This window comes from Semicossyphus pulcher, unplaced genomic scaffold (genome assembly GCF_022749685.1).
Source record: "Semicossyphus pulcher isolate SPU_LCO1_2020_fin unplaced genomic scaffold, fSemPul1.0.p SCAF_12, whole genome shotgun sequence".
NCBI lineage: Eukaryota > Metazoa > Chordata > Actinopteri > Labriformes > Labridae > Semicossyphus > Semicossyphus pulcher.
Window position 1 is genome coordinate 15,073,245 of NW_027211626.1, and position 27,195 is coordinate 15,100,439.

Consider the following 27,195-nt stretch of genomic DNA (forward strand, 5'->3'; position numbering starts at 1 on the left):
ACAACATCTTACGTTCAGTCTTATTAAGAATAAAAATGGGTTGATCATTACCTTTACCGCAAGTTGAACCAGCTCCGAACCAGCACAAGCACCAGCCCAGGTTCGCGTTGGCGGAAAAGGGGTAATAGAGACAACCTTTCATGCTTACTTTCACACCTACGGGCAATTTAGAGTCACCAATTAACCTAACCAGCATGTCTTTGGACTGTGGGAGGAAGCCGGACGTCTCATGATGAACATTAAACCATAGGTCTATATGTCTGATTGATTGTCAAACATTCAGTGGATCTTTAAAGAGATTATTTGGACTGTCATTCTGAACCTGACTGAGCAGGAAGATGTTACTGACACACTTCCAAGCATCAACATGCTCCAGGTGAGGCTCGAACTCACAACCTCGGCATTGCTCTACAATGTACTGCCTTATAAGTACCGCGCACTGACCGATTGCGCCACTGGAGCACAAAGCCTTAGAGAAATGTGCATGTACTTAACTCAAATTAGTATTAAGTCTTCTGGACTGATTCTAAATTTTCAGAGGCAGTGGCCTCACATTCGGAGCACCTGTAGAGATGCCGTCCAGACTAAAGCGATTTAATTGTGAAGTGTTTGGGAGCTATATGACACGTGAGAGGAATACCTGCAGACAGCACTCAGGGCTGGAAGAGGCACCGCTCATTCCTTTTTCTAGCGGTATATTTATTTCTCCAAAGAAAACTCAGTGCAGATGTTTCTGATGTAATTCTTCATTGTGTCCCTGTTTCTGCTTTATTTATATTTTGGTTAACATGATAAGAATATTCACAGCCACAGGGCACTGGTGTTTGACCTTTAACCTCAAACCTTCGTCCTCCATGCTGTGACTGTATTACTCTCTGTCTTGCAAGTTTACAGGAGCAAAATTTAACCATGGTAAAGGGCATCAATGCACAAAATATGTCCAGAGGTTTAGCTAAAGTTTATTAAGCAATGACAGGAACTACAGCTCCAGTGGCGCAATCGGTCAGCGCGCGGTACTTATAAGACAGTACAGTGTAGAGCAATGCCGAGGTTGTGAGTTCGAGCCTCACCTGGAGCATTCTTGATTATATTGCGCGTGATGTTCAACATGCAAAACACACTACTGTAAGCTACATGTATTGTTGCATGATACCTAAGGTAGTGTGTTGATTAAATGGGATACAAAAGCTGTCTGTCTTTGCAGACTCACAATGCATGTGCTGCCGTGTAGCCTGCAGCATTTTAGCAGTGAAAATCAGAATACAGGGTTATAACCAATAATTACCTTTTCCAGCTCCTCCTGGGGGATTCCAAGGCTTTTCCAAGCCACACGGGATATATAATCCCTCCAGCGAGCTCTGGGTCTGCCCCGGGCTCTCCTCCCAGTTGGACGTGTCCGGGAAACCGCCAAAAAGGGAGGCGCCCAGGAGGAATCCTAATCAGACGCCCATTCGATGCGCCCCATCTCTAAGGCTGAGCCCAGCCACCCTATGGAGGAAACTCATTTTGACTGCTTGTATCCCCGACCTCATTTTTTGGGTCACTACCCAAAGCTCATGATCATAGGTGATGGTTGGAACGTAGATCGACTGGTAAATCGAAAGCTTCGGCTCCGCCTTCACCACGACGGTCCGTTACAACGCCCGCATTACTGCTGAAGCTGCACCAACCCGTCTCTCAATCTCACGATGCATTTTACCCCGAGATACTTGAACTCCTTTGCTTGGGGCAGAGACTCAGATGTCCCTTAACCTATAAGCCCCCCTAGACAAGAACAGCTTCAGTATATTTGTCCAGGCAAAACAATGGTTTGTTGTGAAGGTCAGGGAAAATGACTTGTGATGAATACAGCTGCTTTTCTTTTCATGCTCGTACCTGTAACCATTGTGTTATGTAAAAAGAACATGCCTAGAGACAGAGAGGTACAAATCAGACTGTTTTTTCAGATCTGTACTTTATTCCATTATTCAACAATTCCACGTGGATGAGGGAACATATATACTTTTTACAGTTATAAAGAAACATCGATATCTCAGGCTGTTATACTGAGTGTCATGTTGGTCTTTTATGGGTGTATCTGGAGACAAACATGTTCCTCAACAAAACCATCACATCCAGCAGATTTTGAACTGATGTTTTCCTTGAGGACAAAATGTTCCTCTTCCAATCATATTTTCAGCTTTTCTTATCAAAACCAAAAGTGGTACCCTCCCTCTGACTCTCCTGGCCTCCATCAGTCCAATCACCCGTCCTGTGGTCCGACCCAGACACCAGCCAACTCCCACTCTACCAGATTGTGCGTTTCACTCCCGCCCAGACCGAGCGTTTTGTTTCCTGCGCGGCTCGCACGTCGTCCCAGTGCAGCTTGGTGTTGGGGATCTCGTCCTGGGTTTCGGGGTCGGGACGAGGGCCGTCTTTAGGACTCGCCACCACCACTGGCAGCGGGCCTAGCTGCGACTGATACTCGACGACGTGGAGCTGCTTCTTGTCGGCCAGCGCCTGGTGGGTTTGCTGCAGGGAGGAAGAGATATGTTGGTAAAGCAGAACTCCTAGAGTGGAAGCTTTGAGAACTCAAACTAAAGATCACTCCCACTGTGTCTACATCCCCTCACCTGATTGGCTAATCCAGTGAAGAGGGCCCTGGTGATGTTGAGCAGATTGACGGATCCTTCCACTTTGCAGTACATGTCCTGAATCCCGATCAGCTTGCAGAGCGTGATGACCGCCCGGTGGCAGTGCAGACCGTAACCTGCAGAGACACAGAGACAATAAAGCACAAAGTATAAAATATACATACTGTGATATCACCAGGGGTGGACAATATGTATTTTAATATATTACATATCTGGATATTTTACAAATGCAACATTATTTTATAAGGCTGTAATTTCATGTTTGTCCTTGAAGCACTTAAATCTTTGTGTGAAAAGATTTATTTCAACTGCACATAGAAACCTAAATGGACACGACAATAAAAAAAAGGAACTCAAATTAGTGAAAAAAAAACATATTTTCTTTGTTGGAAGGGAAAAACTGTACCGATAAAAGTAAACTGCAACAAAGTGCAGTGAAATCTAACTTGACAAATCGTGACGTTAACTGACACAAAAAAAGAATCAGATGCTTTGACAAAAACACGGTACCTTTCTTTAAATGTGACGGAAGGCCTGAGCGGACATGCATTCATACGTTTACTTACTCTACATTATTTCTCGAGATCTCGACGTATTTTTCTCTTATTTATTATTTTGTTTATCTTGGGAAACAAAGCTTGTTTGCTCGTGAGAACAGGATAATTTTCCCGCGATCTAGAAAACAAAACAGCCTGGTCACTGTGATATTACAGACCACCACATGCCATGCTGCCATTGCCCACACTAATGAGGAAAGTTTAGCCTAGTTCTATATTCGTTTTGTGCCTTTGCAACTCTGAGGATACGAGTCATGATCATTTGATGTTACAGGGGTGCCGTATTGTTATCTTGCGATAAATAAGTCGAGATAGCAACCAGAAAAAACTTGTTATCACAGGAAAACTGAGTAATTAAAATGTATGGATACATGTCCGCTCAGGGCTTCTGTAAAACGTCTACATAAAACAATGTTTGATTGGACCAGCTTTTAAAATAGATGAAGCAACCTCTACTAATCACGTAACAGCAGAAGATGAGACGCATTCATTCCAGTTTTCTAGTGCAGATTTTTTTTAAAATTCAGGGAATCCTTGCTTTTGCTTAAATTATTAATAACACTCGCTCGTGTAGCCTCCACATTTTATTAGGCCAGTCGTTGCTCAGCAGGTGAACATGTGAAAATGTTTTTTTGGCTTTTTGCCTTAAATCATTAGGACAGTGGATAGCGTCGGAAACAGGGGAGAAGAGAGTGGGGATGACATGCAGCGAGGGGCAGAGGGTCGGAGCCTGCTCAACTAAACTGGCCCCTCGGATATTTACGGTTTTTAAACTGAGCTTTCCTTCTGAGTGTATTCCTGTTTTCCACATTAAGTGTACCGAATTAGGTTTTTAATTTTAAGAATCTTGGAATCTATTTGCCAACACACCTGTAAAACAGAAAGTTAACAACATTGCTGTCATGTCACAGCATCCTGCAAAATAAAAGCTTAAAGAATGGAGACATACCTTTGTTTTGTTTCTTCATGCGCAGCGTTGTCCTCTTGACCTTTGATTCAATGTCATGATAAACTGTTGGAGAGGAAAACAACATCTGAATAACACTCACTGGATGCAGACCAGGAAACACAGCCGAACAGGCTTTTAGTCATTATTTGTTCTGTTCAGTTCGTATTTAATTATTTTCACTACATTTCTGCCGTTTCAAAGTGAAGGCACTTGTGTTTTGTTTTCTGCTGCTCTCCCTCAGGTTTTGTGTTTCTCTACCTGCCCACCAGATGTCCCTCCACATGCCAGCGTGTCCCGCTCGCTGCAGCAGCAGCAGCTGTGGCTCATTACTTATTCAGACACGCAGGCCCTGAGTGGGAGCTGCGAGCCGCTGAATGAAGAATGAGAAAACTGGAAAACGCTACGGCTTCAGGGCTAAAGCCTTGTGTTTGTGTCACGTTGCTCTCGAAATGCCTCGCTGGCCGCCATCCCTGCCTCCTCCAGACATTCAGTTGGAATCTGATACACTTAATGAATTAGGTTTTTGTAGTCGGATGCTGCGACCACGACAACAAAGGATGAAACAAGAAAAGCAGCAAAAGAAATGAAACATTTTGTGCTCATACTGCTGAGTGAAAAGATGCACACACACATCTCAGAGGGAGCTGAACATTTGCTGTGTCTGCAGGTGGTCCGGGTTCATTTGGAACGGGGTGTGTATCTTTTGTGTGATGAGTGACTCACAGTTACAAACAGCGTCAATGTCAAAGCAGGAAACAAAGTAAATTCCTGTTTCATTGGCGCTCTTTTAGATTCTAGTAATTGTGCCCGTTTTTGCTGCAATCACACTAAAAGCCAAACAAAAAGGACTGAAAATTGTTGTTTTTTTAAATCCAAAAAGGAGTTTTCTTTCAACAAAAGGTGGGATGTGTCCAAAACAGAAACAACCGAACACACTGCTGCTATTTATTTCTACTGAAGCTATATAATTATTCAGCAGGTATACTGGTACCAACAACAACAAAAACTGGAAGGTCAGCGGAGTTCAACACAAACGATTCTCTAACTTACAAACCTGCAGCCTCCCTCACGCCTTCTGTTTGTTTATCAGGTTGGTTTTTCCATCGTAACAACATGTTGAGTGGCCAAGCAGACAGATTATGGAAGTCCAGACCAACACGACAAACAACGATGGAGTAAAACTGTTAATCATGTGGTGGAAGAGACCCAGATTTGGGCGGCCAACAGCAACCTGAGAGATGATTGGACTGTAATACATCCTTTCCCACCGGAATTAGTGTGTTAACGCAGGTTTTTCGGACCCGGGAAGACCTGCTTATAGAGGCTGATTGTCTCTGTTCCCATTGTATAATCCTGTCGGTCTCTTTTCTGCTGCGTTACCGCCCGAAACAGGGTTAGTATTTATATACAGTATCTATTACTCATTCAGTCTGTTGATCAAACTCAGAGCGACAAATTTGGCACTGCTGGGACGGAGACAGGCGGAATATGTAGCTGAGATGACAAGGAGTCGCTAAGGTTACCGATGGAGCATAGCATCGTGCTTGTAAGGGGGCGGAGATTAGCGTGTCGACACAGGTTTTGTGTTCCCATCAATGCCGATCGGAGCCGAGGCGATAATTACCCGGGTCTACTGCAGAGTCATTTGACCCGAGTCTGAATGCTGATTGTAACCTTTCCCACTAAGCAAAAACGCCGGGTGTTAGCAGGTTTTTTGACCAGTGGGAAAGCGGCTTAAGATATCATTACTGTATTTTTTTAAATGACTTTTAATGTAACAGATTGTCCGCAAACGAGGCAACGGTTTCAGTGAGAGCAACAAAGGAGACTTAAATGATCTAAGAGCTCTCTGGTCTGTCACAAAGTTTAACATAACGCCAGGACAAAGAAGTAAACAAACAACTGATTACACGGCGGCTCCGGCAGGCCGCAGATGGTCGCGTCGCGAGAGCTGGCATGTGGAAGGATCTGAACCTGCAAAAATTAAATATACCACAGTTTGGAGCTCACACTGGGAGGAAAGACAGCCCCACACACACACACACACACACACACACACACACACACTTCTCGTCTGGTCTCGGGCCAAAGCAGTACACAAACTTTCTCCTCTGGTGGGCGCGGTGGAGGCTGATGACTCACACACATTCATCTTTGTGGCTTTGCTCTCCAGCAGCAGAAGAAGAAGCCTCATTTTACAGTAGGAAAGTACAATGGGTGCACTTTGACTCTTTCTGCACGAATCCATTTATTATACAACGTGTTGCTTGTATGAGTTAAACTGGTGATACGAGGGGACAGTGCTGAAAATGAGGGATGGTAGAGGAACAAATCAAGGGGTAGAGGAGTGAAGTTAGAGGTATGGAAGTAATGGAGGTGTGAAGTAGGGAACCGTTTTCCAGGCGCCCTTCAGTCTGGATGATGCTATTTGGAGCACCGCTACCGTCGAGTGAAAGCTAAAGATGACTCCGTTGAGAAGTCTGCAACAGTCTGCAACTTTAAACAATTCCCTTCTGGGTCAATTTCAGATGAATTTGGGAGCCAAGGTGCTGTGTAAGAGATTTCACTACAGCTCTGATTCATGTCTTTGATTGGCTTCTTGTACATTCAGGCCATGTCTACGCGTACATGGGTATTATTGGAAAGAGTTTTTGCCTCCTTCGTTTCTATAAAATACACCGTCCACACGAGCACGGTTATAAAAAAATTGAACAAAAACGCAAAACAGAAACGCTATCATGACAATGCCACACCAACAGGCGGCGATATAACCCAATCATGCAAAGAAGAAGAATCGCGGCCATCAAAAGTCTCAAAAAATCCTCAATATAGTAGACGAGCAACTGTACATATATGTGTAAAGATGTCAAAAGTCCTGTTAAGAATCACTGTTTCTGTCACAGCCTTCATTTTGCAAGGAATGTCGCCTCATTAGCGACGCATCACCATGGAGATAACGGCGCACCACCTGGCGTCACGAGCCAAAAACTCTGTTCAACCCGTTTACACGTCTCCGCGGAAACGGAGTTTCTTAAAGTCTTCACCCTGGCTGGAGTTTTTACAAAAGATCTGCTTTCAGTGACCTAAAACAGCGTTTGTGTGGGCGAAAGGCCAAAACGCAGGACATGGCCTCAAACGGCAGCTGAGGCTCATGGGTATTGTAGTGATTTGTGCTGTCGAATGCCAAACAAAGATGAAATAACTAAATAGTGGTAACTACAACAGAAACTTCTAGGACTGGAGTATAACTCAGGAGGGGTTTTATGTTCAGCAGTATTGAGGATAATGTTGAAACACTTCTACAACAAGTTTCACACTTTATGAAGGACAGAAGAAGAAAGTGAAAGATGTGAAGAAGGAGCTGTTGATGAATGAGTACGTTGAGGAGACCATCACTTACTGGTTTGGTTGTTGAATCGCTCTATGTAGTACAGGTAGTGGATCGCTCTGTTCTTCGCCTAAAGATCACAGTCACATGACAAACACAGCAAGTTGGTATTTTGTTGCATTTAATCAGGAGTTTTGGCGACTCCTGTGGCTTTAAACACGTTATTTGTAAAAAAAAAAAAATTTGGTGCTGTATCATTAATATTAGCAGAACACACAATAAAGTGATAAAGCCTGTAAAAGAAAACATCATGAAATAAGAGGATGAAGCTCTCTAGAGTTTTATCTCTTTGAGCACAAGTTTTTTTGTGGGATTTTTCTGACATACCAGGATACAATCTGATATTAGCAGATATTTTTGACATGATTCTTGTGGCAATGATCGGTTGACGAATTTGAAAAAGAGCCAAAATATATATTTTTTAAATCACAGGAATCAGAAACAAATAACATTTGCGGTAATTTACCTCAATAGTAATACAAATATTTTTTTGTGATCTAATGGGGTTGAATGCACGATAGAAAACTCTATTGTGGACGTCATTGAGAGGAGATTGACAATAAGAGTCCAATTGTAGTTTTAATGGTATTTAATGCTCCTCTCTGAATATATTAGTTTCAAACAATCTGAGTTGTATGCATTTTGATTTTAATGTAAAAGAATAAAAACCAACAATTAAGGGCCGAAGAAATCCCACAAATATGGGAGTTAGAAATGTTAACACAAAAAATGACTTAATGTTGATTTTAGTTGGAGTGAGAAGAACTTTGTGGCCTCACCTTCCTCAGAGCCGTGTTTCTTTCTGATGCTTTACCCAACGCAAAACCTGTCGGAGGGAGAGAAGTTAGATAAGTGTCATAGGTATTGAGCCTATATTCAGTTTATAAGCAGCACTCAAATGAGATGTTGACGTCAGTAAAGAGTTTATTACTTTATTTTGTCGCTCACTTCAGAAGAGCTCGAAAACTGTCAAAACCATTTCCTGCGCAACTTTTCAAAAACAAACTGGTTCCTGAATCAGGTCCGAGTTTTAACAGCTCAAGAACTTAAATCAACGAGTCATAACCTTTGTCTGTATTCAGAGAGTGTAGTACCTGCAGCTCCATTGCCGTTTCCCACGGCGACCAGGCAGCTGACAGACCGCTTTCTGCCCTCCTTGGCCGTCATGGTAAACACACTCTTCACCTGCAGAATGACAATAATAAAGACATATTATATGACACTACAACAGATTGTGTGTGTGTGTAACCCAGTTCTCCTTTGTGCAACCACATCGGCTGACCAACTGTCTGCAATTTGACTTTGAAAGCACCAGGGGGCAGCATTGATACACCACAGTGAGATGGAAGAAGCAGAGGGACGCTTAGTGATTAGAGAAGGAGGAAAGAGGAGAAAGGAGTCGACCAGAGTGGGAAAAGAGGGGAAGGAAATTAAATAATGGAAGAGAAAGCGGAGAAAGGAGGATATGAGAAAAGCGGTGGATTAGAAGAGGAGATGAAAAAATGTAGAGAGGGAGGAGGAGAGTAGAAGTGGAGTCCTGGGTAGCAGAGCGAGTGGGAGAGAGAAATAAGAGAGTAAAGGAAAGGATTGGTTGCCTGTTAAGACATGAAATTATTGATTAAAAAGGATGAAGAAGTAGAAGAAGAAGGACAGGAGTAAAAAAAAAAAGAGCAAATAAAAGGAAAGAAAATGTCAGAAAAAGCAGGTAGAAAAAGAAAAGGATGAAGCAGAGGAGGGGGCAGGGTGACACAGCAGAGCGACAGACAAAGTTTACTTCTTTGTCCTGGCACACACACGTGTATGCGGTATGTGTGTGTGAGAGAGAAAGACTGTGTGTAAATTTATATGTGTGTGTGGAGTCTTGATAACAGATGGAAGAAAAAAGAAAGATGACCTCCAAAACAACCCTACAAATAACTGAGAAACACACTCACACAGACACACACAGATATACACACACGCACACACACACAAGGTTTCTGTTGCTAAGATACAAATTCACCACATATTCAAAACAGAGAGTGAGTGGAGCTCCTGAACGTCACTTTGATAAATAAAAGTGTCCAGTTCAACTTATGAGTTAATTAACCGGAGCTAATTAAGATAGTTAGAAAACATTTTATTCTTTACGTAACATTGAGAATAAAAAGTCAGAAGTGAAACTCATTTAAGAATACTAAAACTCCTTTGTCATTGAACATTTAAAGCTATTTTTTGGGACTTGGGGAAGGTCTCCAACTAAAAGTGACACTTGTTTGACCAATTGCCGATATCCACGCCCCTTTTTGCTCAGGTTTGGTCTCCACCAATTCCCGTGGGACACACCTGTCCCTTAGCATGTGAAGGCTTTATAAGCTTTTCCATTACACAGTCATATGATCCACTGTTCGTGTCAGAATATTGATAATTGCAGCTTTAAAAGCTCTAACAAGTAGGTCCATCCATCCATCCACTTCCACTTATGCAAGGCCGGGTCGCATTGGCAGCAAGCTAAGCAAGGTGACCCAGACATCCCTCTCTCAAGCAATGTTTTCCAGAGGCGTTCCCAGGCCAGATGGATGGATGGATGCTTACTTGATCCCGAGGGACATTCAGGAAAAATTTCGCATTCATGGGTGGAATGGGATTCGATCTCACGACAGCTGCATTCACCGTCATCCACTGAGGTCTCCAATATGTGTGTCAGGAGTCGGATATATAATCCCTCCAGCGAGCTCTGGGTCCGCCCCCGGGGTCCCCCCTCCCAGTTGTTGGACCTGCCCGGAAAACCTCCAAAGGGAGGCACCCAGGAGGCATCCTAATCAAATGCCCGAACCACCTCAACTGGCTCTCTTTGATGCTAAGGAGTAGCGGCTCTACTCCGAGCCTCCTCCGGATGTCTGAGCTCCTTACCCTATCTCTGTGGCTGAGCCCAGCCGGCCTTCAGTGGAAACTCATTTCAGCCGCTTGTACCGGCGACTTCATTCTTTTGGTCACTACCCAAAGCATGACCACAGGTAAGGGAACCTAGATTGACTGGCAACTCTAAAGCTTTAAAATAAGGAGTAGGATTTACTATGGAAGTACTATGGTTATTTCTGGGGATGCAGTGAACATGAAAAGGCCAAAACAAAAGCAAAAAGATCAGAAGCTTCACCTCTATCACCTCCAAACTAGACACCAAATGAAAGGAGTAAACATCACCCCCCACCCTGTGAGCTGGATCCAGGTGTGCCATGTGTCTGTTTCTATACACTGCCATGTGTTTTTCTATAGGTGCCTTGCTCAGGGACCATCGTCGGTCTTTCGAGGAGGCAACTGGTCCAAAAAACCCACAGTTCACCTCGACGCTTTCATCCACGCCAGAGAGTGCAAGCGACAGAATAATGTTGAATTTCAGGAGGGGAAACTTCAAAGTCAAGATCTGCCTTCAGCCTCGCTGTTACGTAACACACATCTCAGTACAGGAGCTGTAATTTAACTGCAGGGCCACAGCAGAAGGATTCAGGTCAGGGAAGCAGCAAACACCAAAACAAATGAAAACACAACCCTGCAGGACACACAAACACACACACACACACACACGCTGTGATGTGCTTCTGCTACGTCAGAATACCTCTACACAAACTCCAGATACTTTACACATTGTTTTACCTGCCTCGACAGTGCTGTTACTAAAGTTTATACAACAGTTCGTTACAAGCGTGTGATCTGATTGGACAAGAGGCATTCCATGAGTGCTGATATACAGTACAACGACACTGCCACCATTTACTATCCGCCTCAAGTGTTCCTCATATCATTACGCAGAACGTCTTTGTCTAAACTGATCAAGCTGGTACCTCAGAATCTCACAGGCCACCATAACAACTGTTAACGCTTATTTCAGTGGTTGGATAAATAAAAGATACATGTAGGGAAGACAAAGTAGCCAGTCTGTGGTAACAATACTACATAGACATAATTACTTTGTATAAAAATGTGGGCCGCTTATAGAACTGTATAAAAGCAGTATCACACTCAAGGTCGTGCTGTTGTGCTGGATATCAGCACATCTATAACCGAATCACAGCCGTGCCGATATTCAGTACAACAGCACTCCCTCTTGTGTCATTCTGCTTAAGTATACAGTAATACCTACGTGTTTCCATAGCATCATTAAAATCTCTCTCTATATATAATATACCACCAGTATATGGTAAATGTAATAGAAAAGTGTACTGTGACTGCAGGCATGTAAAGGAAGGACGCAACATATCCGTTAGCATGTAGCGCGTGTGTATTTAAGGATAAGTGAACTCTCCTCCCCTGCAAAGATCTTAAACAGATGGGATCTCAAACACTGTATTAATTGTCATGTTGTAATGCAACTTGTAGCTACTCGCAGCCAGTTTCCATTAGAAGTGGGTGTAAATATCTGCAGTGATGTTCAGCTTTTGGCTTTACGTCCATAATTTTAGGTGAAGATGCAGCAGTTTTGGCGGAGCAGCATTAGCGGCGGAGCAGATGGGCTGAGTTTTTCCTCAACGGATGAGCGACAGCATGGCTGTGGGAGGACCCTCTCACTTCTGTTTCATCTCTTATTTTCTCAATCTGTTGCTGCACGTCTCCCTATCTGTATCTGTCTATATGCTGCAGTGCAGGGGAGGAGTTTTCATCACATGGAAGCAGAAGGCAATGCAAGAGCATAAAAACTGCACCAACACTAAGACTTGTCTGTCTGGCTGATGCATCCCTATGCATCATTTCTTTCACACATTACATCCATCTGATCTGCCTTTTAATATCTTTTCCTACAATCAACTCATTTTCTTGACCTGCACTGATGTTTTTGTGCATTATTGTTCATTGATTTAAATATTTTCTTCTGAATATTTTCTTGAACAACTTGAATTTATATGTGTTGCTGCTGTTTCCCAGGTTGCAAGCTGTATAAGGTTAAGGAAGCTGACAAATTTAACACAAGTTTAACTTATAACCCATTAGCCAGGGTAAGACTACGGCTAATGTTAGCATTTCAACCACTTTCTTGCTAACATTAGCGTATCATAATGTTCCCCTGATATGATAGGACAGGTGTAAATTCCTAGCCAACAGTGACATGACTGATTAGTTGTGTGGACTCCTGTTTTTTTAGGCACATTTTCCCATCGCCATATTGTTTCTTTGGAGCCAGAAGTGACCATATCTGGACAAGAGGTGGAAGCTGAAGAGGAGCGGAGGTGAGCAAACAGAATGGTGGATCCATAGTTTACATTTACTGTATTTGAAAGGCTTAAACAGGCTTTAAAGAAAATCAAGAGCCAAGTGTCTTTAAGTACAATTAAATGCTAAATAGGCATTTTTTAGATTGCAGTGGTGGCGACTATTAATCACACTGTAGCAATTATTTTCTTTTACTCTGAATGGGACCATGATTTACAAGAGGACCATCATGCTGTATTGATGAAGACTTGAAACTAGCGATTGAGACCACAAACTCATTAGGAAAAAGTTTACTTAGTTAGAAGTAGAGCCATTTTTATCATTCGGCCCTTTTACACTGCCAGTTCAAGGCGGGATTATTACGCCTCTGTTACGTTCTGTCTTCTATGTAAAACACGCAGAGGTGAAATGGTGGGGCGAAGTTGTTCTGCCTCTGAGCCGCATCAGAGGTAGCAACAGAGGCATAACAGAGGTGAAACACCGTGTGTGTGTATTTGAAGCACATCCTGTTTGTTTACACCTTGCGCACATTTTTACGCCGGAACGCAATGTTAATGCCGGCGTTGCTTGGTCCAATGTAAAATGGCAAAGGCTGCATGACGGCGGAGCTTCGTTATGGCACTGAGGTGGAACCGCAGTGTAAAAAAGGGCTATAGACTTCTATACATTCTGACTTCATTTTACAAGCAGTGGAGTCGCCACCTGCTGGTCATTAAAAAGAATGCAGGCTAAGTGCACTTTGCTTCACTTTCCATACATGTAGGCTACTTTAACTTCTTTTATACACTTTGTTGTTTCCACAAGAAAATGTGTTTCAGTCAAACAAATGACGTTGTGTGTGTTCGGGTACACAAGAGAAAATTAGACAAAAATACATTTTACTTATGTGAAATTGTTTTTTAACTTCTCCCATATGATGATCTCTAAACTGGAAACATGTAAATGAGTTAAAAAAGATGAGATTCCTCACATTTAAGTGAAACTGTTGTTTGTCTGCAATTTATAGCGAATGTAAGTGAATATACAGGCGTCATTTCAATAAGCTCTCCTCATAATTCAACCGCTCAATATTGCTTTCATTAAAAACATGTTTATTCAGATATATTACCACCTTTAATGTGTGTTTTGTGTACAATTCAACAATAAACTAAAGTAATGCTTTTAACAAATGACAATTAAAATCTTCCACTTTAGATATGAGCTTTTGTCCGTGCCTCTGAGAGGCTGCCTGGTGGTTAAAACATTTAATCCAATAGAAAGTTGTCCCTAAAAGTTGCTCTGATGCAGCTCGCTGTCTGTTTACTTTGAGAAAAACTTTTCAAGGTTGTTGACTTCACGGAGAGAGAGAGAAAAAAAAAAGATAAAACCCTGTTCTGACACTGACGACGGTCCATCTCTGTTAATGAAATCACTGAGTCCCGTCCAAGTGGCTGCTGTAGCTGGAGAGAGGCCATGTACATCACTTTTCTGTCTGTCGCTCTAACTCTCCCCCCATTCTTCTCCTCTCCGGTGCCTCTGCTCTCTGTCGTCCCTCGCCCTCTTTTTCATCTCTCTACAGCCCGACTGATTGCAGTTCTTGCTGAGACGAGGCCAGAGACGCGCAGATTGAACTCAATGGACATTTTTAAGGCTGTTGCTCAAATTGTTTTGTATTGAATTGTATTATTCTGTTTTCATTGTGCTCACGTATCTCCACCTAAACCTAAAGAAAATATAATTTTTCACACTGCTTCGGAGCGGCATAACAAGCTGTAAAGACAACACAAACTATATTGTTGTTGAGTCCACATAGATTAGACACGGAGCCTTATAATCACTGAGTGAAATAAGAGTCTGCTGTGTGATTCAGAGGTACACAGTCTGCTGTAACAGTATGCAGAACACCTGGCTGAGGCGGAGCGATACACAGAGTGAAAAGTCCCAGTGATGTAGTTTAGCACTCATGGAATGCCTCTGACACAATCAGATCACTTGGTCGGAACTAACTGTTGTATAATAGTCGACGCGATTGGACTTCCCCTCTTGATATCACAACCACAACTTTTTCAAAGGTACACTCAAAACAGAGCGCTATCCCAGAATGCCTTGCGAATCAAGATGGCTTCCAATGCTGCAGCAATCAAAGAAATCCACAAATGTAAGTATTTTCTTCATTATTACAGACTGGAAACTGTGTCATTATGTTAGTTTAATGTTGTTTCAGTGTAATACAGGCATTTTCTTTGTAACAAAAATAACAAAAAAAACGCTAGCAGCTGTGCCGATGTCTAGCTTTGTAACGTTAGCTAACGTTACCAGACAGATTTGTGCATGACAGTCCCTCATTTTACATATTTCCATGTCGCACTTCCCCACTCTGGTGGCATAAGGTGCCCGAACTCAAGCAGCGTGGCCTATGCCACCGATTTCAAATATTATTGCTTCTCTCGAGTAGAGAGAACACCAGCTTTGACTGACAGCGTTTTTTGTCCAGGGGCGAATTTTCTCCTTTAAGGACCTGTAGTGATAATATAACTCTCTCTGTAGTTGTCATGTATAACTGATGCAATCAGAATCCGAATGTGTTTCAAGTAGGTTTCATTACTTATTGTGACTGTTAAAGTCACACAATACTTTGTCTAAGTCTTGCTCTACTTTATAACCTTCCTTTTTACTTTCCTCTCTCTCACCTCTTAAAACTTTTCCTTCCCTCCTCTCACCTTCTCTTCCACTCTTCTTCCTGCTCTCCCTGTCACCCTGCCTCCCTCTCTCTCCTCCCCTCCTCCTGTTGGACGTGTTCACTAATGCCATGCCGGCGTCATCGTCCTTGGGAGGCAAGCCTTTTATTCCAGTAAGCCTTTTTCATTTCATTAGGCCAGAATTTATAGTGGAGCACATCATCCCACACACACACACACACACACACACACACACACACACACACACACACACGATATATTTATAGAAGGAGATGGCACCATAAAAGCGTCCGTCAGTTTCCAGGGGGAAGCCTAATGTCTGTGACACCACTTTTATTTATGCAGGAGAGAGGGCTGGGGAAGACTATCAATGTGACACACACACACACGCACAATCTGATCCTGTGTGTGTGACCAATGTATAGAATGTGTATTCGACTCAGCTTGTGTAACTATGTATTCATGTTAAATCATTGTGGTTAATGTGTGTGTGGGGAACATATACGTTTGGGTATTCCTGCGTAGAGTGTGTGTGTGTGTGTGTGTGTGCGTGTGTGTCTGACCTTGTTGCATTACCCCCATTAGTTTAGTAGGGTCCATTAGTGCTAATTGAATTAAGGTAAAATACAGTACGACTAAGGGAGAATCTAAATGAACTGGGTCCGTCCATACAGTTTATCTTATCTCACGCACACACACACACGCACACAGCAGCTTTATGTTTAATCTTTTTCAGTATGAGGCAGCAGCATGTGTGTTTAAGTGCGTCAGGGACGTGGTCTCTACTGGCCAGAGGCATGATTGATCGATAAAGATGTTTTTATTAAACACGGATGCAATTGTGACTTTTTGGAGATTGTACTGTTTGACCTCTGGAAGCCCTAAAAATACAGGTCAGAAGGGAACATTTTAATAACCATCTTATCTCCTCATGCTGCAGCTGCAAACTGACCTGACATTTAATGCTCAGCTGCAGCTATCCTCGCTCAGCAGATTTGCCCCCTACACCGTCCATGTGCACACGCAACACTGGACTTTCCCTCATTTTGACTTTCCTGGAAACAGTTTCTCCCTCTGCTGCTATCTGCATCTTTACTCTGCACAGTCGGATTTAGTCAAGTGATTTTCAACGACAGGGTCACAAAGTGTGTCGTGGCAAAGATGTCATCTGTCAACTGTTGTTGGTGATGTGTCAAAATTGTGTTCACGGTTTGTTTCTGCTGCCCCCAAATGGCCGATAAAATCAGGCTTGAAGGCTTAATCAGAATAAGGGCCTGTGTCCACTAACGGCATTTTTCTCTACAAAATCAATGCAGGTCAGTGTTTTCAGCGCTCACCTTCCAAAGCGCAAAGACGCTCTCGGAGTCAGCTGTTTTTTGTCGCTGCGCTCTCAGTTGAAAATAGTTCTATTTTTGGAACACCATCGCGTTTGTTAATGTCACTTCTCCCTCACCAACCAATCAAAATCAAGAAGGGGCGGGACTTCTGATATCAACTTTGTCAACAACAATGGCGGAGGAGAAGCTAATCCTTTTGTTTTTTCGAGGGTACAATTTCCAGGCGTAGAGCTGCGTTCAGTAAGAAAACAAATATTTAATTTAGATTTTTTTTTTTACCGGTTAACCAACACTCTGAACGGTTAATAACCGGCTAACCGACAAGATTAAAATGTACTTTTTGGATTTAATAAAAGTACTCTGTGTTAGGAGGACGGCCTATTTAACCTCCCAGCCCTCATCAATATAGTGGCACGTAATTGTCACGTAGCTCTCCGTAGTGAGCGCCGTCATGCTGACGGGCAAAATATCTTTCTCCACCATTACACAGATTCTCTGCAGTTATCCTCTCAGACCGCCGCACATCACACTGTCTCCCTGCTAGCATAGCACGGAGGGCAGAGTCAGTTGAGACCCGCCGGTCGCGATGCTTGTGGACGTTGCCTCGCATGTGGTATTGCAGTGTGCTTGTACCACCGCTGTATTTAAGTACTGCATTGCACAATTTACGATACTGCCGTCGTCATCTTGGGTGAAATAGTCCCACACGCTGCTTTATTCTGCTCGTTATATTTTGCTCTCCTCTAAATATATATGTATATTAAACATTTTATTCAACAGTTTGACTGGTAGCATTAACTGGTTAAAGTGCACATCCCTAATTTAAACCTACATAAAGTCTGTGACACAGTTTTCTATGTAGGGTTACAATGCTATGAGAATTTTAGGCTCCATAACTGCCTCAGAAATGATCATACTTTCTCAGTATCACTGTATATGATATGACGTGTATTATTATCAGTTACAACAACACTTTAATAATTCCCCCCCCCCCGGACCAGTGTACCACTGCAACCCTACATCTTAGAGGTCCAGATCATACTCTAAGAAGTCGGACAATGTTGACGAATATTTACAAACTGCTGCTGACATTTTAAGCTCCTCTGTTTGTGTCAGTTTGTTCGTTCAGTGGACATAGAGACACTCACCTCAATCACACGAGAATCAAAGTCCTCATAGGTTTCTGTGGAGAAACAAAGAAAGTAGATTTACACACAAACACATTCCTGTACAGGCTCACAAACGCACACTCACAGACACTTAAAACAGATTAAACCGGGCTTCTGCTAGCGTAACAAATACCCAGAAGCCCTTGCAGCCGTGTAACAGATTGACACTTTTCATTGTCAGTGACCCCTGAAGGATGTTTCTCTCCCAACAGCAGCATGTTCACTTCGAACCAATTAACAACAAACAAAGGAAAGCTGACTCTGAGGCTCCAAGGAGAAACACACACACACACACAGAGCTCAGCTGGGACATTAGCCCACCATCTGTAGAAACTAAACCTGATCAGAGACACCCAACCTGGTTACAGCTCTCTGCACATCACAATCACCAGGCCCAGAGTGTATTCTGTGTGTGTGTAATAGAAAGACATGAAGGAGAGAGCGAGCACGAGTGTATTTCGCGGCGCGAGAGCTTGTTAGTGCGGTGACGAGAGAGAGAAAATATCCAGAAGAAAAACAGAGAAGAAAAAGAAAGAAAGGAGGATGAACCAGAAACAGAAAGCGAATAACGGACTGAACACAAGAAGAGGAAAGTAAGCGTGCAGAGCCTCGTCCCTCATCGGTCAGCACTTTGAGCTAAATGGGCCGAACTGGGTCCGTCAGCAAAGAGCAAAGTTTAAACAGGTAATGAGTCTGGGAGCAGGAGCTCCATCAGTGAAGCAGGTGGAATTAACCAGTGATGTTCCTCGGGTTTGTAATGACGCGTTTATTAGGTTGGAGGTGCACCTTTACCGGCTTCAGAGACTGTTTTGAATTACAGTAGTGGAATCAAACTTCAATCCAAGGTCCTGATGTAAACTGTCCTGTCACAGGTGGCAGCAAAACTTTGGGGCCTACAGCGTTTAATGCTTCTCTGATTTCACCATTTATTAGCCTACGCCAAAAGTCCTTCATGTTACGGAGGTGTAATTGGTCGTGAAGCTAGTAGTCAAGCAAGACCAGGCATGCTAACAGCTCTGTGAGGCTAAACTTAGCTAAATGCTGGCACTAGCATGCTAACATGCTCACAATGACGCTGGTCTGTTGATGTTTAGCAGGAATAATATTAACCATGTTTACTGTGTTGGTTTAGTGTGATGCATGCTTACATTTTCTAACTGGCACTAAACTAAAGTAAAGATGAGGTTGAGAGTCTAAACTGCTTCCAGTATCTGAAATGGTGCAGATACTGCCTAAGCTGTGGTATCAGGTGCTGTCAAGTACACAAGTCATGGCAGTGATCCGATTCAAAAAATCTGCTTGTTTTTCTTCTTTAAAACAGCAGCCTTCAAAGCGAAAATTTATTTTATGGCTGCTGCTAGCATTTACTGTTTTAGAGCAGCAAAGACGAGCACAGCAGTGCTAGCGGAGAGTGTAATGTTAGTCAAAGCTAGTCAGTTTTATCCACCAACACATTTTAAGGCTGTATTTTTTTTCATTAAAAGTCAAGATTATTAAAACCTGTAAAAAAAAAAAAACTAAAGTAGTCAATATTAAGAAAAAAATCAGGGTTTCTTTGACACTCATTGGCTGACACAAGATGTCAGGAGAGACGTTAGCTTAGCTTGTTTTACGTCCTCAGCCATTTTGAAGTAGTATTTTTAAGGAGTCCTAAAGTGAACTGAGCCAGGCCATTCAACAGCGTTATTAGTATAGCTTACTGTCTTTAAATAATATTATGAACATTTATACATATTTTCTTATGGCACTGGTATCGGCTAATACAGAGCATCTCTGATGAGGTTTATGAGAATGTCATTAGTAGGTGTTTAAAGTATTGTACAAAAATAAGTTTTACTTAATTATGTCTATATGAAAATTCTAGTGTCTGTGCAGAATTTCTTTCATCCCCAAAAATATTTCAGTCAGGACCAAACATGTGGACTGACATTGCCATAACATAAGCCGTACTGAAAATGTGACATATGGCAGAGAAACAGTGATTTGGGTTTCTTCTAGAACAAAGAGGAGAGAAAGAGAGAAGAATGTGTGGGAGGAAAGAGATACATTGTGGAGACCATGGCTGAAGTATGACAAAAGAGATCGAAAGGGAGAGAATAACAGAGGAGGGAATGATTCAGGAGGGGACTGAAAGATAAGAGAGGAGACAGAGGAAAGAGACACAGAGAATGAAAAGTGTACTATATAGAGGGAGAGGAGAGTTGTGGGGGAGAAAGACAGAAAGTGTGACAGAGAAAGGAAGGAAAAAAAGTGATACAGCAAGAGAGGAGAGAGATGTCTTTCTAAATTAGGAAATCGTCCCTCTTGACAGTTGGTCACATTCTTGTCCTAATCAGCCCTAATGGGCCACCGTACTGGCCTGTCACTTCTCTCTTTTGCTCTCACTCACTCACTCAAGCAGCCCACACTCATTCCTCTATTGCTTCATCCATCTCTACAGTCATCTACTTTACATCCAGCTTTTTACAAACACAATGTTTACAAGTTTCTACACCTCACACGTAGCTTACCTCCGTTGGGTCCGGGGTCAGGGTGGCCCATGCTGATGCCTCCCCAGGAGTTTCCCGTCCATCCTCGTTCCCTCTTCACCCTCATCCTCCTCCTTTTCTCCCACTCGTCCCTCTGACGCACTGCAGAAAGAGGCAAGCAACAAATGAAGGGCTGACAACTGTCTTCAAAGAGAACAACTTGTACACATTAAGAGGCGCTTTTTGTAAATGTCAAATTAATCGTGTTATCACTGTTGATAAATGAGATCACAGTGCGAGCACATTGGCAGCTTCTGTATCACACAGCAGGTTCTGTCGCTGCGTCTGTTCCTCAAATGTGAAAAGGTTCCCTGCAGAGTTACTGACCTCAACAAAAGCTGCAGTGCAGATTTTCTATGCGTGGGTCCCTGGTTTTCGTTTATTTCGCACACGTGCAAAATGATGCATGAGCACAAAGTTTCACACTATTCCGCTAACTGACAGGTGGCACTAAAAGCCAAGATGTAAAAGACTAATCAAAGCATTTTGATAACAGTATCTTGGTTGAAATCAAATGTGAAATCTAAATTTTTGTCTGCGCCTTCCAGAAACTGAAGTGTGTTCGTATGTATTTGGTGCATTCTGCCTCTGTACCTAGTTCAGCTTGAACCTCCTGCTGCTCACTCTCGCCTCTTCGACTCATGTTCTGCGGAGCTCCGTCCTTCATCATCGGGACGTTCAGACCGGGCCACAGAAAACCACCGCGACCTGTGGGTTAAAGTCAGAGGAAGAGAGAGACAAAAACTAAACAATCAGGGTAATGGAGAGTCATCATCAGGTTTCAGAAAAAAAAGTTTAAAACCTTCTATCGGGAAACGAGTTAATGAGTTTGTTTATTGGCTTGATTTCTAGCTCGGCTCAATCCATCATTAGTCAAGGTTTTTTACTTGATTCATTTTTAATCAGATTATTTGAGCGTTTTCCAGTAGGGATTGCAAAACAGCGATAAATTAGAGACATTTAGCTAAAGTGGAAGCAAAAACGAGAAGAGACACTAGACTAAATCTGAATGAAGACAGATATACTGAAAAGTGAGGCCAAGTAATGAATATTTTAGTGTGTAGTGACCATCAATACAGCAGCACAGAGAAATTCAAATGAGATTTTAGAATTGCTTCTTGGAAAACACCACCAAACATCTGACTCATAGAAAGATGTCTCACCTTCTCCAAGGATCTGCCCTCTGTTCAGGTCCCTCCTCATTTTGCGTTTGGTCCTTTTGCCTCTGCCCTTTCTGGATCCGGCACCCATCTCTGCCAAAACACCTCTCCATAACTCCTCAGCTGTCACTGCAGACACACACACAAATCAACATATAAATATGAACATCACAACTGTAAATATGAGCCATCCCTGCCAATTTTATAAGAATAAGAAACAAAAAATAAACAGTTTTGTCTTATTCTTCTGACCATAACGCAGACATGTTGACAGACACTAAATATTCATTTGCCTGAGAAATGCTCAAGATGGAAAAAGAGGACAGTTAGTGAGTAAGCGAGTGAGGCCGAGACGGAGAACGGGAGGAAACAGGAGAGAGTGAGGAAATGTCTGACAACCCTGTTTATGCCCAATATGAAGATTGTCATCAAACTGACGTGTTGTCCAAACGAGCTCTGCTACCATTAACCTGCATTTACTTACACTTGTTGAAGAAGCTGCCATGTCTGGTTTGCTGCCATGCTGGTGCAGGGAACAGTGGAAGCGCAGGGTTTCTTTGCAGAGGGGCAGCTGAGGCTAGAGTAGCCAACTGGGACACTTGAACTACGCCCCCTATGTTTCGAAGTGGTGCTGAACCTGAAAGGAAGGGACCACCATGCAGGTTCAGCATACAAAAACCCAGCTTTGAATACACAAGTTGAAAACATGCAAAACAGGAAACAAATCGGTCTTGTCCAATGTATTGGTACTTAAAGTTAAAATGTAAATAAAATGATTTAGACTTTCACAACAAGCACACTGACAAGCTTGATAAAGTTTAGAGTACACTGGTATAAAGTGCTATTTTGTTTCTTAATAAGTATGACGAATTAAAGCATAGAGATAACCATTGCATGAATAGTTTTAGGTTATTTTCTTAAAAGCGTCTATATGTATTATTAAGCACAGCGACGTTAAATTGCAATCATTTTGAATAACGTTTGGTTAGGGGAAATACAAACGTAATTTCAAGGCTATTTAGGGACAATGTTGATCTATCATAAACACAATTGAAGTTGTAATCATCAATACTAACATTTCTATATTCGGAAAGTAATGTCCATAAATTAAAACAATAATTAAAAGAATAAATTGACGATTATAGAGCCAAACACTGAAACATTCAAAGTCCTAACGACTTTCATACATTCTGCTGTAAAGGTTTAAAAAAAATGGGTAACTAAATTATATTTTTAACATCATGGATTTCTGACAGCTCTGAAATTACAGTTAATTTCTTGACATGCCTTCCCATGACAGCACCGCAGCACCGCCTGGTCAGTAAACTGGACTAAGCATAAACAACAGTCACATTTACGAACATGAATTCAAACAAAAATACAGTTTACATGATCCGATATGCACTGAAATGTTTAAATGAAGCCATAATGAAATGAAAGATACATAATTCACCTCCGAGTGTGATGCGGAGGGCACAGCACATCCGAACGGACGCCGCCATATTGGGATTGTGAAGGGTCCTTCAGAGGACAACAAGGCGTCTAAACTACGCCTGTTGAAAAATAAGATAATGCGGTTCAAACCTCTTTTGATAAAATACAGGTGTAGACTGGGTTCGAAAACATTTTCCTCAAAAAAAAGTAGCGATACTTGTTTGTTTTATCTTTAGAGATGTTGGTAGCAAATTTGGTGTTTGGGCTTTTTGTCCGTTAGCAAAATGTCTGTCTGTGCGAGCTGCTCTCTGATAGGCTGAATCGAAGTATGTAATAGAGTAGTGTAAAGGGCTTTACTTTATTTAGGCAACTTTTAAGCGGAAATCATTGTACTCAACACTTACTCAAAAATGGTCCAATACAAATGTTTTACATAAAGGCATCTCGAGCGATTACTGTACACACTATTTTGGCTTATTATCTATCTCATCTATGTTTATGTTACAGAAGAGAGCTATACGAATTACATATTGATTGTGGAATAGCTGTGGCAATGAATTGACAATGTGTAGTTAAATTTGTACATTTAAAAAATAAGGTGATGAAATATAAAAATGCGGCAATCATTAGTGTTTATAAAAAGTCTTCTTTTTTGTGTCTTGTTTTATCTGCATGGAATGATTTATGTAGTGATTTATAGTGATTTATTTTGGATATAAGATATTATCACATATTTAAATTGTCAAAACTGAAAACAATGTAGTTTAGTGTTGTAATTCATAGTGAAGCATGTTATTTGTATACTAATATACAGTATATTACTTTTTAAAAATATATTTATATATGCAGGGACACTATGGCATGGTACGACACAAGCAAAAACCATAATATGTCCATCCTATGACAGTCATTTTAAACATTTCCTCCACCACTACCTCTTCTTACTCTGACAGTACTCAGTAACAACTGACAGGCTGTTACACCGCTCTGCACAGCTGCAGTCTTACAGTGAACTCAGTGCAACTATCCCTGGATTAAACTCTGCGGTTCTGTCTGATAGGATAATCTGTGCCCTTGCATCTTTGGATAATTTGGTTACAGGGAGTCACATCATTTTGTAAGAGGTTTGGTTAACTATTTACAGGATATTGAGAGTAAATGAACAAAAGCAAATATATGAACCCACTTTATTTATATATCTCTGTAAAATAGGGCAAAACATAAGTTTAGGTTTTTAAGTTTTAGGTGTTGCAGCGCCCTCAGCACCCTGACTTCCCGAGCCCCTGCATAATGGTACTTTTCTGAAGAGCTCTCAGTTCTAGGAGGAGAAAAATCAGAGGAAAAACAAATTAAGGATATATTTTTTTCTACTGAATAGCTGCATATTTTAAACCTGGCAGAGATTAGGTTTTGATATTAATTATCAAACCAAGTGGGAAACAAGATGATTATGATGTGGAGAAGAGGCAGGGGAAATGTGAAGTACAGGAGGGGAAGTCAAGTGAGCAGTGAAGTGAACGGGTGGGGGATGTGAATCCTATTTACAGATTGTAAAATAAAAATGATCATATCACACAGCAGAAAAAGGCGACAACAAGTTAGTTAGCAGTTTTTTAACCCTCCGACTTCGTCTTAATTCCCATCCTAATTGGTTGTTAAGGACAAAAATGTCCACCTCCCATAAAACTACATAAAAAAATACAGATTAATATATTTTTCTACTTTTTTCTGCATAAATCTCTCAAACAACTTCAGTCCTTCTCAAAACTAAACATTCAATAATTTTGAGAAGTTTTTAACCCTTTAAATGCCTGTTTGATTACTCGATATCACTGTTATTATTTATGAAAAAAAGCAAAAAAATGAGCTATTTTCCATATAACAAATGTTGGGTGGCTGGGGCATTTTTTTTTTATCAGTCTTGGATATGTCAAGGATTAACCAAAATATTGACTTTGATGCATTATTAGTTTTTGTGTAGCATCAGATTTAAAATTTACTACCCTATTTAGACGTTATGGACAAAAATGTCCACTTACAAGAACTGCTATAAAAATAGTACAGATTAATATTTTTTTTCTGCTTTTTGGGTTAAATCTTTTGATCAACTTCAGTCCTGATCAAAACTATCAAATATTGAATAATTATCAGGATTTTAACCCTTTAATTGCCAGTTTGAAAACATGAAAATCATATTTCTTGTGAAATAACACACAAAAAATGAGCTATTTTCCATATAACAAATGTTGGGTGGCTGGGGCATTTTTTTTTTATCAGTCTTAAATATGTCAAGGATTAACCAAAATATTGACTTTGATGCATTATTAGTTTTTGTGTAGCATCAGATTTAAAATTTACTACCCTATTTAGACATTATGGACAAAAATGTCCACTTACAAGAACTGCTATAAAAATAGTACAGATTAATATTTTTTTTCTGCTTTTTGGGTTAAATCTTTTGATCAACTTCAGTCCTGATCAAAACTATCAAATATTGAATAATTATCAGGATTTTAACCCTTTAAATGCCAGTTTGAAAAATGAAAATCATATTTCTTGTGAAATAACACACAAAAAATGGGCTATTTTCCATATAACAAATGTTGGGTGGCTGGGGCATTTTTGTTTAATCAGTCTTGGATATGTCAAGGATTAACCAAAATATTGACGTTGATGCATTATTAGTTTTTGTGTAGCATCAGATTTAAAATTTACTACCCTATTTAAAAGTTAAGGACAAAAATGTCCCATTAACTCCCATTCAAACCACATTTTTTTATCTCAAAGCCATTGCTGATTATAATCATGCATTCTGTAATGTTAGGGTTTCATTTTTGAGAAAAATAGTAAAATCTGTCATTTTTACTGTTCACCTCTAAAATCAGCCATTTACTCATTATAGGCCTATGCACACAATTCTTGTTATTTCTTGGTGATAAAACATATGTAAAATACTGCAGTAATACTATTTCCGCTTTTTTTCCACGTTTCCACTGAAATAATTTTGAAATCAGCATCAGATCTTTCAATTCTTTTTTAAAGATTATTTTTTGGCCTTTGGCTTTATTTATAGGACAGTTGAAGATAGACAGGAAATGTTGGGAGTAGAGAGTGGGGGATGACATGCACCAAATGATCGGCAGACTGGGAGTTGAACCTGTGATCAGTGTGACGAGGACTGCAGCCTCTGTACATGGGGCGCCTGCTATACCAACTGAGCTAAACAGCGCCCCAGATCTTTCAATTCTTATTTATTTTACATATTTGAACATTCAAATTGAACATTCAAAACAGAACAATATGTTACAAAAAATAAAATGGATGTACAAATGATGAAAATAAACTGTGTGTGTGCGTGTGTGCAGAAAAAAGATGGATGTGCAAATTATGTAAACAAACTATATACATTTTAACTTTTAGAACAATTTATAGAACAAAAAGTGTGTGTGTGTGTGTGTGTGTGTGTGTGTGTGTGTGTGTGTGTGTGCACCGTCAGCAGCTCCAGCAGCTCCAGCAGCTCCAAAAAGAGGGGGCTGTGCTCAATTTGCACAGGAAAAAAAAAAAAATCTACACCTGTTGCATCAGGTGTGACAACTTTGTGTGCAAAGAGCACACAGTCTCATGCTGCAAGTTCTGCTGGGAGGACTAATCTTGCCTCCACACACACACGCGCACACGCATGCACGCACGCACGCACGCACGCACGCACGCACGCACACACACACACACACACACTTTTTGTTCTATAAATTGTTTTATATATATATTATTTTTTGTAACATATTGTTCTGTTTTGAATGTTCAATTTGAATGTTCAAATATGTAAAATAAATAAGAATTGAAAGATCTGGGGCGCTGTTTAGCTCAGTTGGTATAGCAGGCGCCCCATGTACAGAGGCTGCAGTCCTCGTCACACTGATCGCAGGTTCAACTCCCAGTCTGCCGATCATTTGGTGCATGTCATCCCCCACTCTCTACTCCCAACATTTCCTGTCTATCTTCAACTGTCCTATAAATAAAGCCAAAGGCCAAAAAATAATCTTTAAAAAAGAATTGAAAGATCTGATGCTGATTTAAAAATTATTTCAGTGGAAACGTGGAAAAAAAGCGGAAATAGTATTACTGCAGTATTTTACATATGTTTTATCACCAAGAAATAACAAGAATTGTGTGCATAG

The 27,195-nt window shown here is 41.2% G+C and overlaps 1 protein-coding gene and 2 non-coding genes across 3 annotated transcripts; 1 reads left to right on the forward strand and 2 right to left on the reverse strand.

Moving 5' to 3' along the window:
- Positions 1–368: 368 nt before the first annotated feature.
- On the reverse strand, positions 369–462 carry trnai-uau (transfer RNA isoleucine (anticodon UAU)). The gene is made up of 2 exons: positions 425–462; positions 369–404 (listed from the first exon to the last, which is right to left on the reverse strand). It is a non-coding gene; the product is annotated as a tRNA-Ile (tRNA).
- Positions 463–984: 522 nt separating this feature from the next.
- trnai-uau (transfer RNA isoleucine (anticodon UAU)) lies at positions 985–1,078 on the forward strand. Its single transcript has 2 exons — positions 985–1,022; positions 1,043–1,078. It is a non-coding gene; the product is annotated as a tRNA-Ile (tRNA).
- Positions 1,079–1,949: 871 nt separating this feature from the next.
- On the reverse strand, positions 1,950–23,085 carry mrps5 (mitochondrial ribosomal protein S5). The gene is made up of 12 exons (XM_069658873.1): positions 23,037–23,085; positions 22,068–22,220; positions 21,587–21,712; positions 21,018–21,131; positions 20,406–20,525; positions 17,875–17,909; positions 8,622–8,712; positions 8,307–8,353; positions 7,540–7,597; positions 4,140–4,202; positions 2,613–2,749; positions 1,950–2,511 (listed from the first exon to the last, which is right to left on the reverse strand). Exons 1-12 carry the CDS (start codon positions 23,083–23,085, stop codon positions 2,287–2,289), a joined length of 1,218 nt encoding a protein of 405 aa, XP_069514974.1. The 3' UTR covers positions 1,950–2,286.
- Positions 23,086–27,195: the final 4,110 nt, after the last annotated feature.

Coding starts and splice junctions, on each gene's coding strand:
- mrps5 (XM_069658873.1), bottom strand. CDS start 23,085: ATGGCGGCGTCCGTTCGGATGTGCTGTGCCCTCCGCATCACACTCGGA. Junction 21,132..21,586: donor AGGGCAGATCCTTGGAGAAG/GTGAGACATCTT, acceptor TTTAACCCACAG/GTCGCGGTGGTTTTCTGTGG. Junction 8,713..17,874: donor TTGATTCTCGTGTGATTGAG/GTGAGTGTCTCT, acceptor GTCATTCTGCAG/GTGAAGAGTGTGTTTACCAT.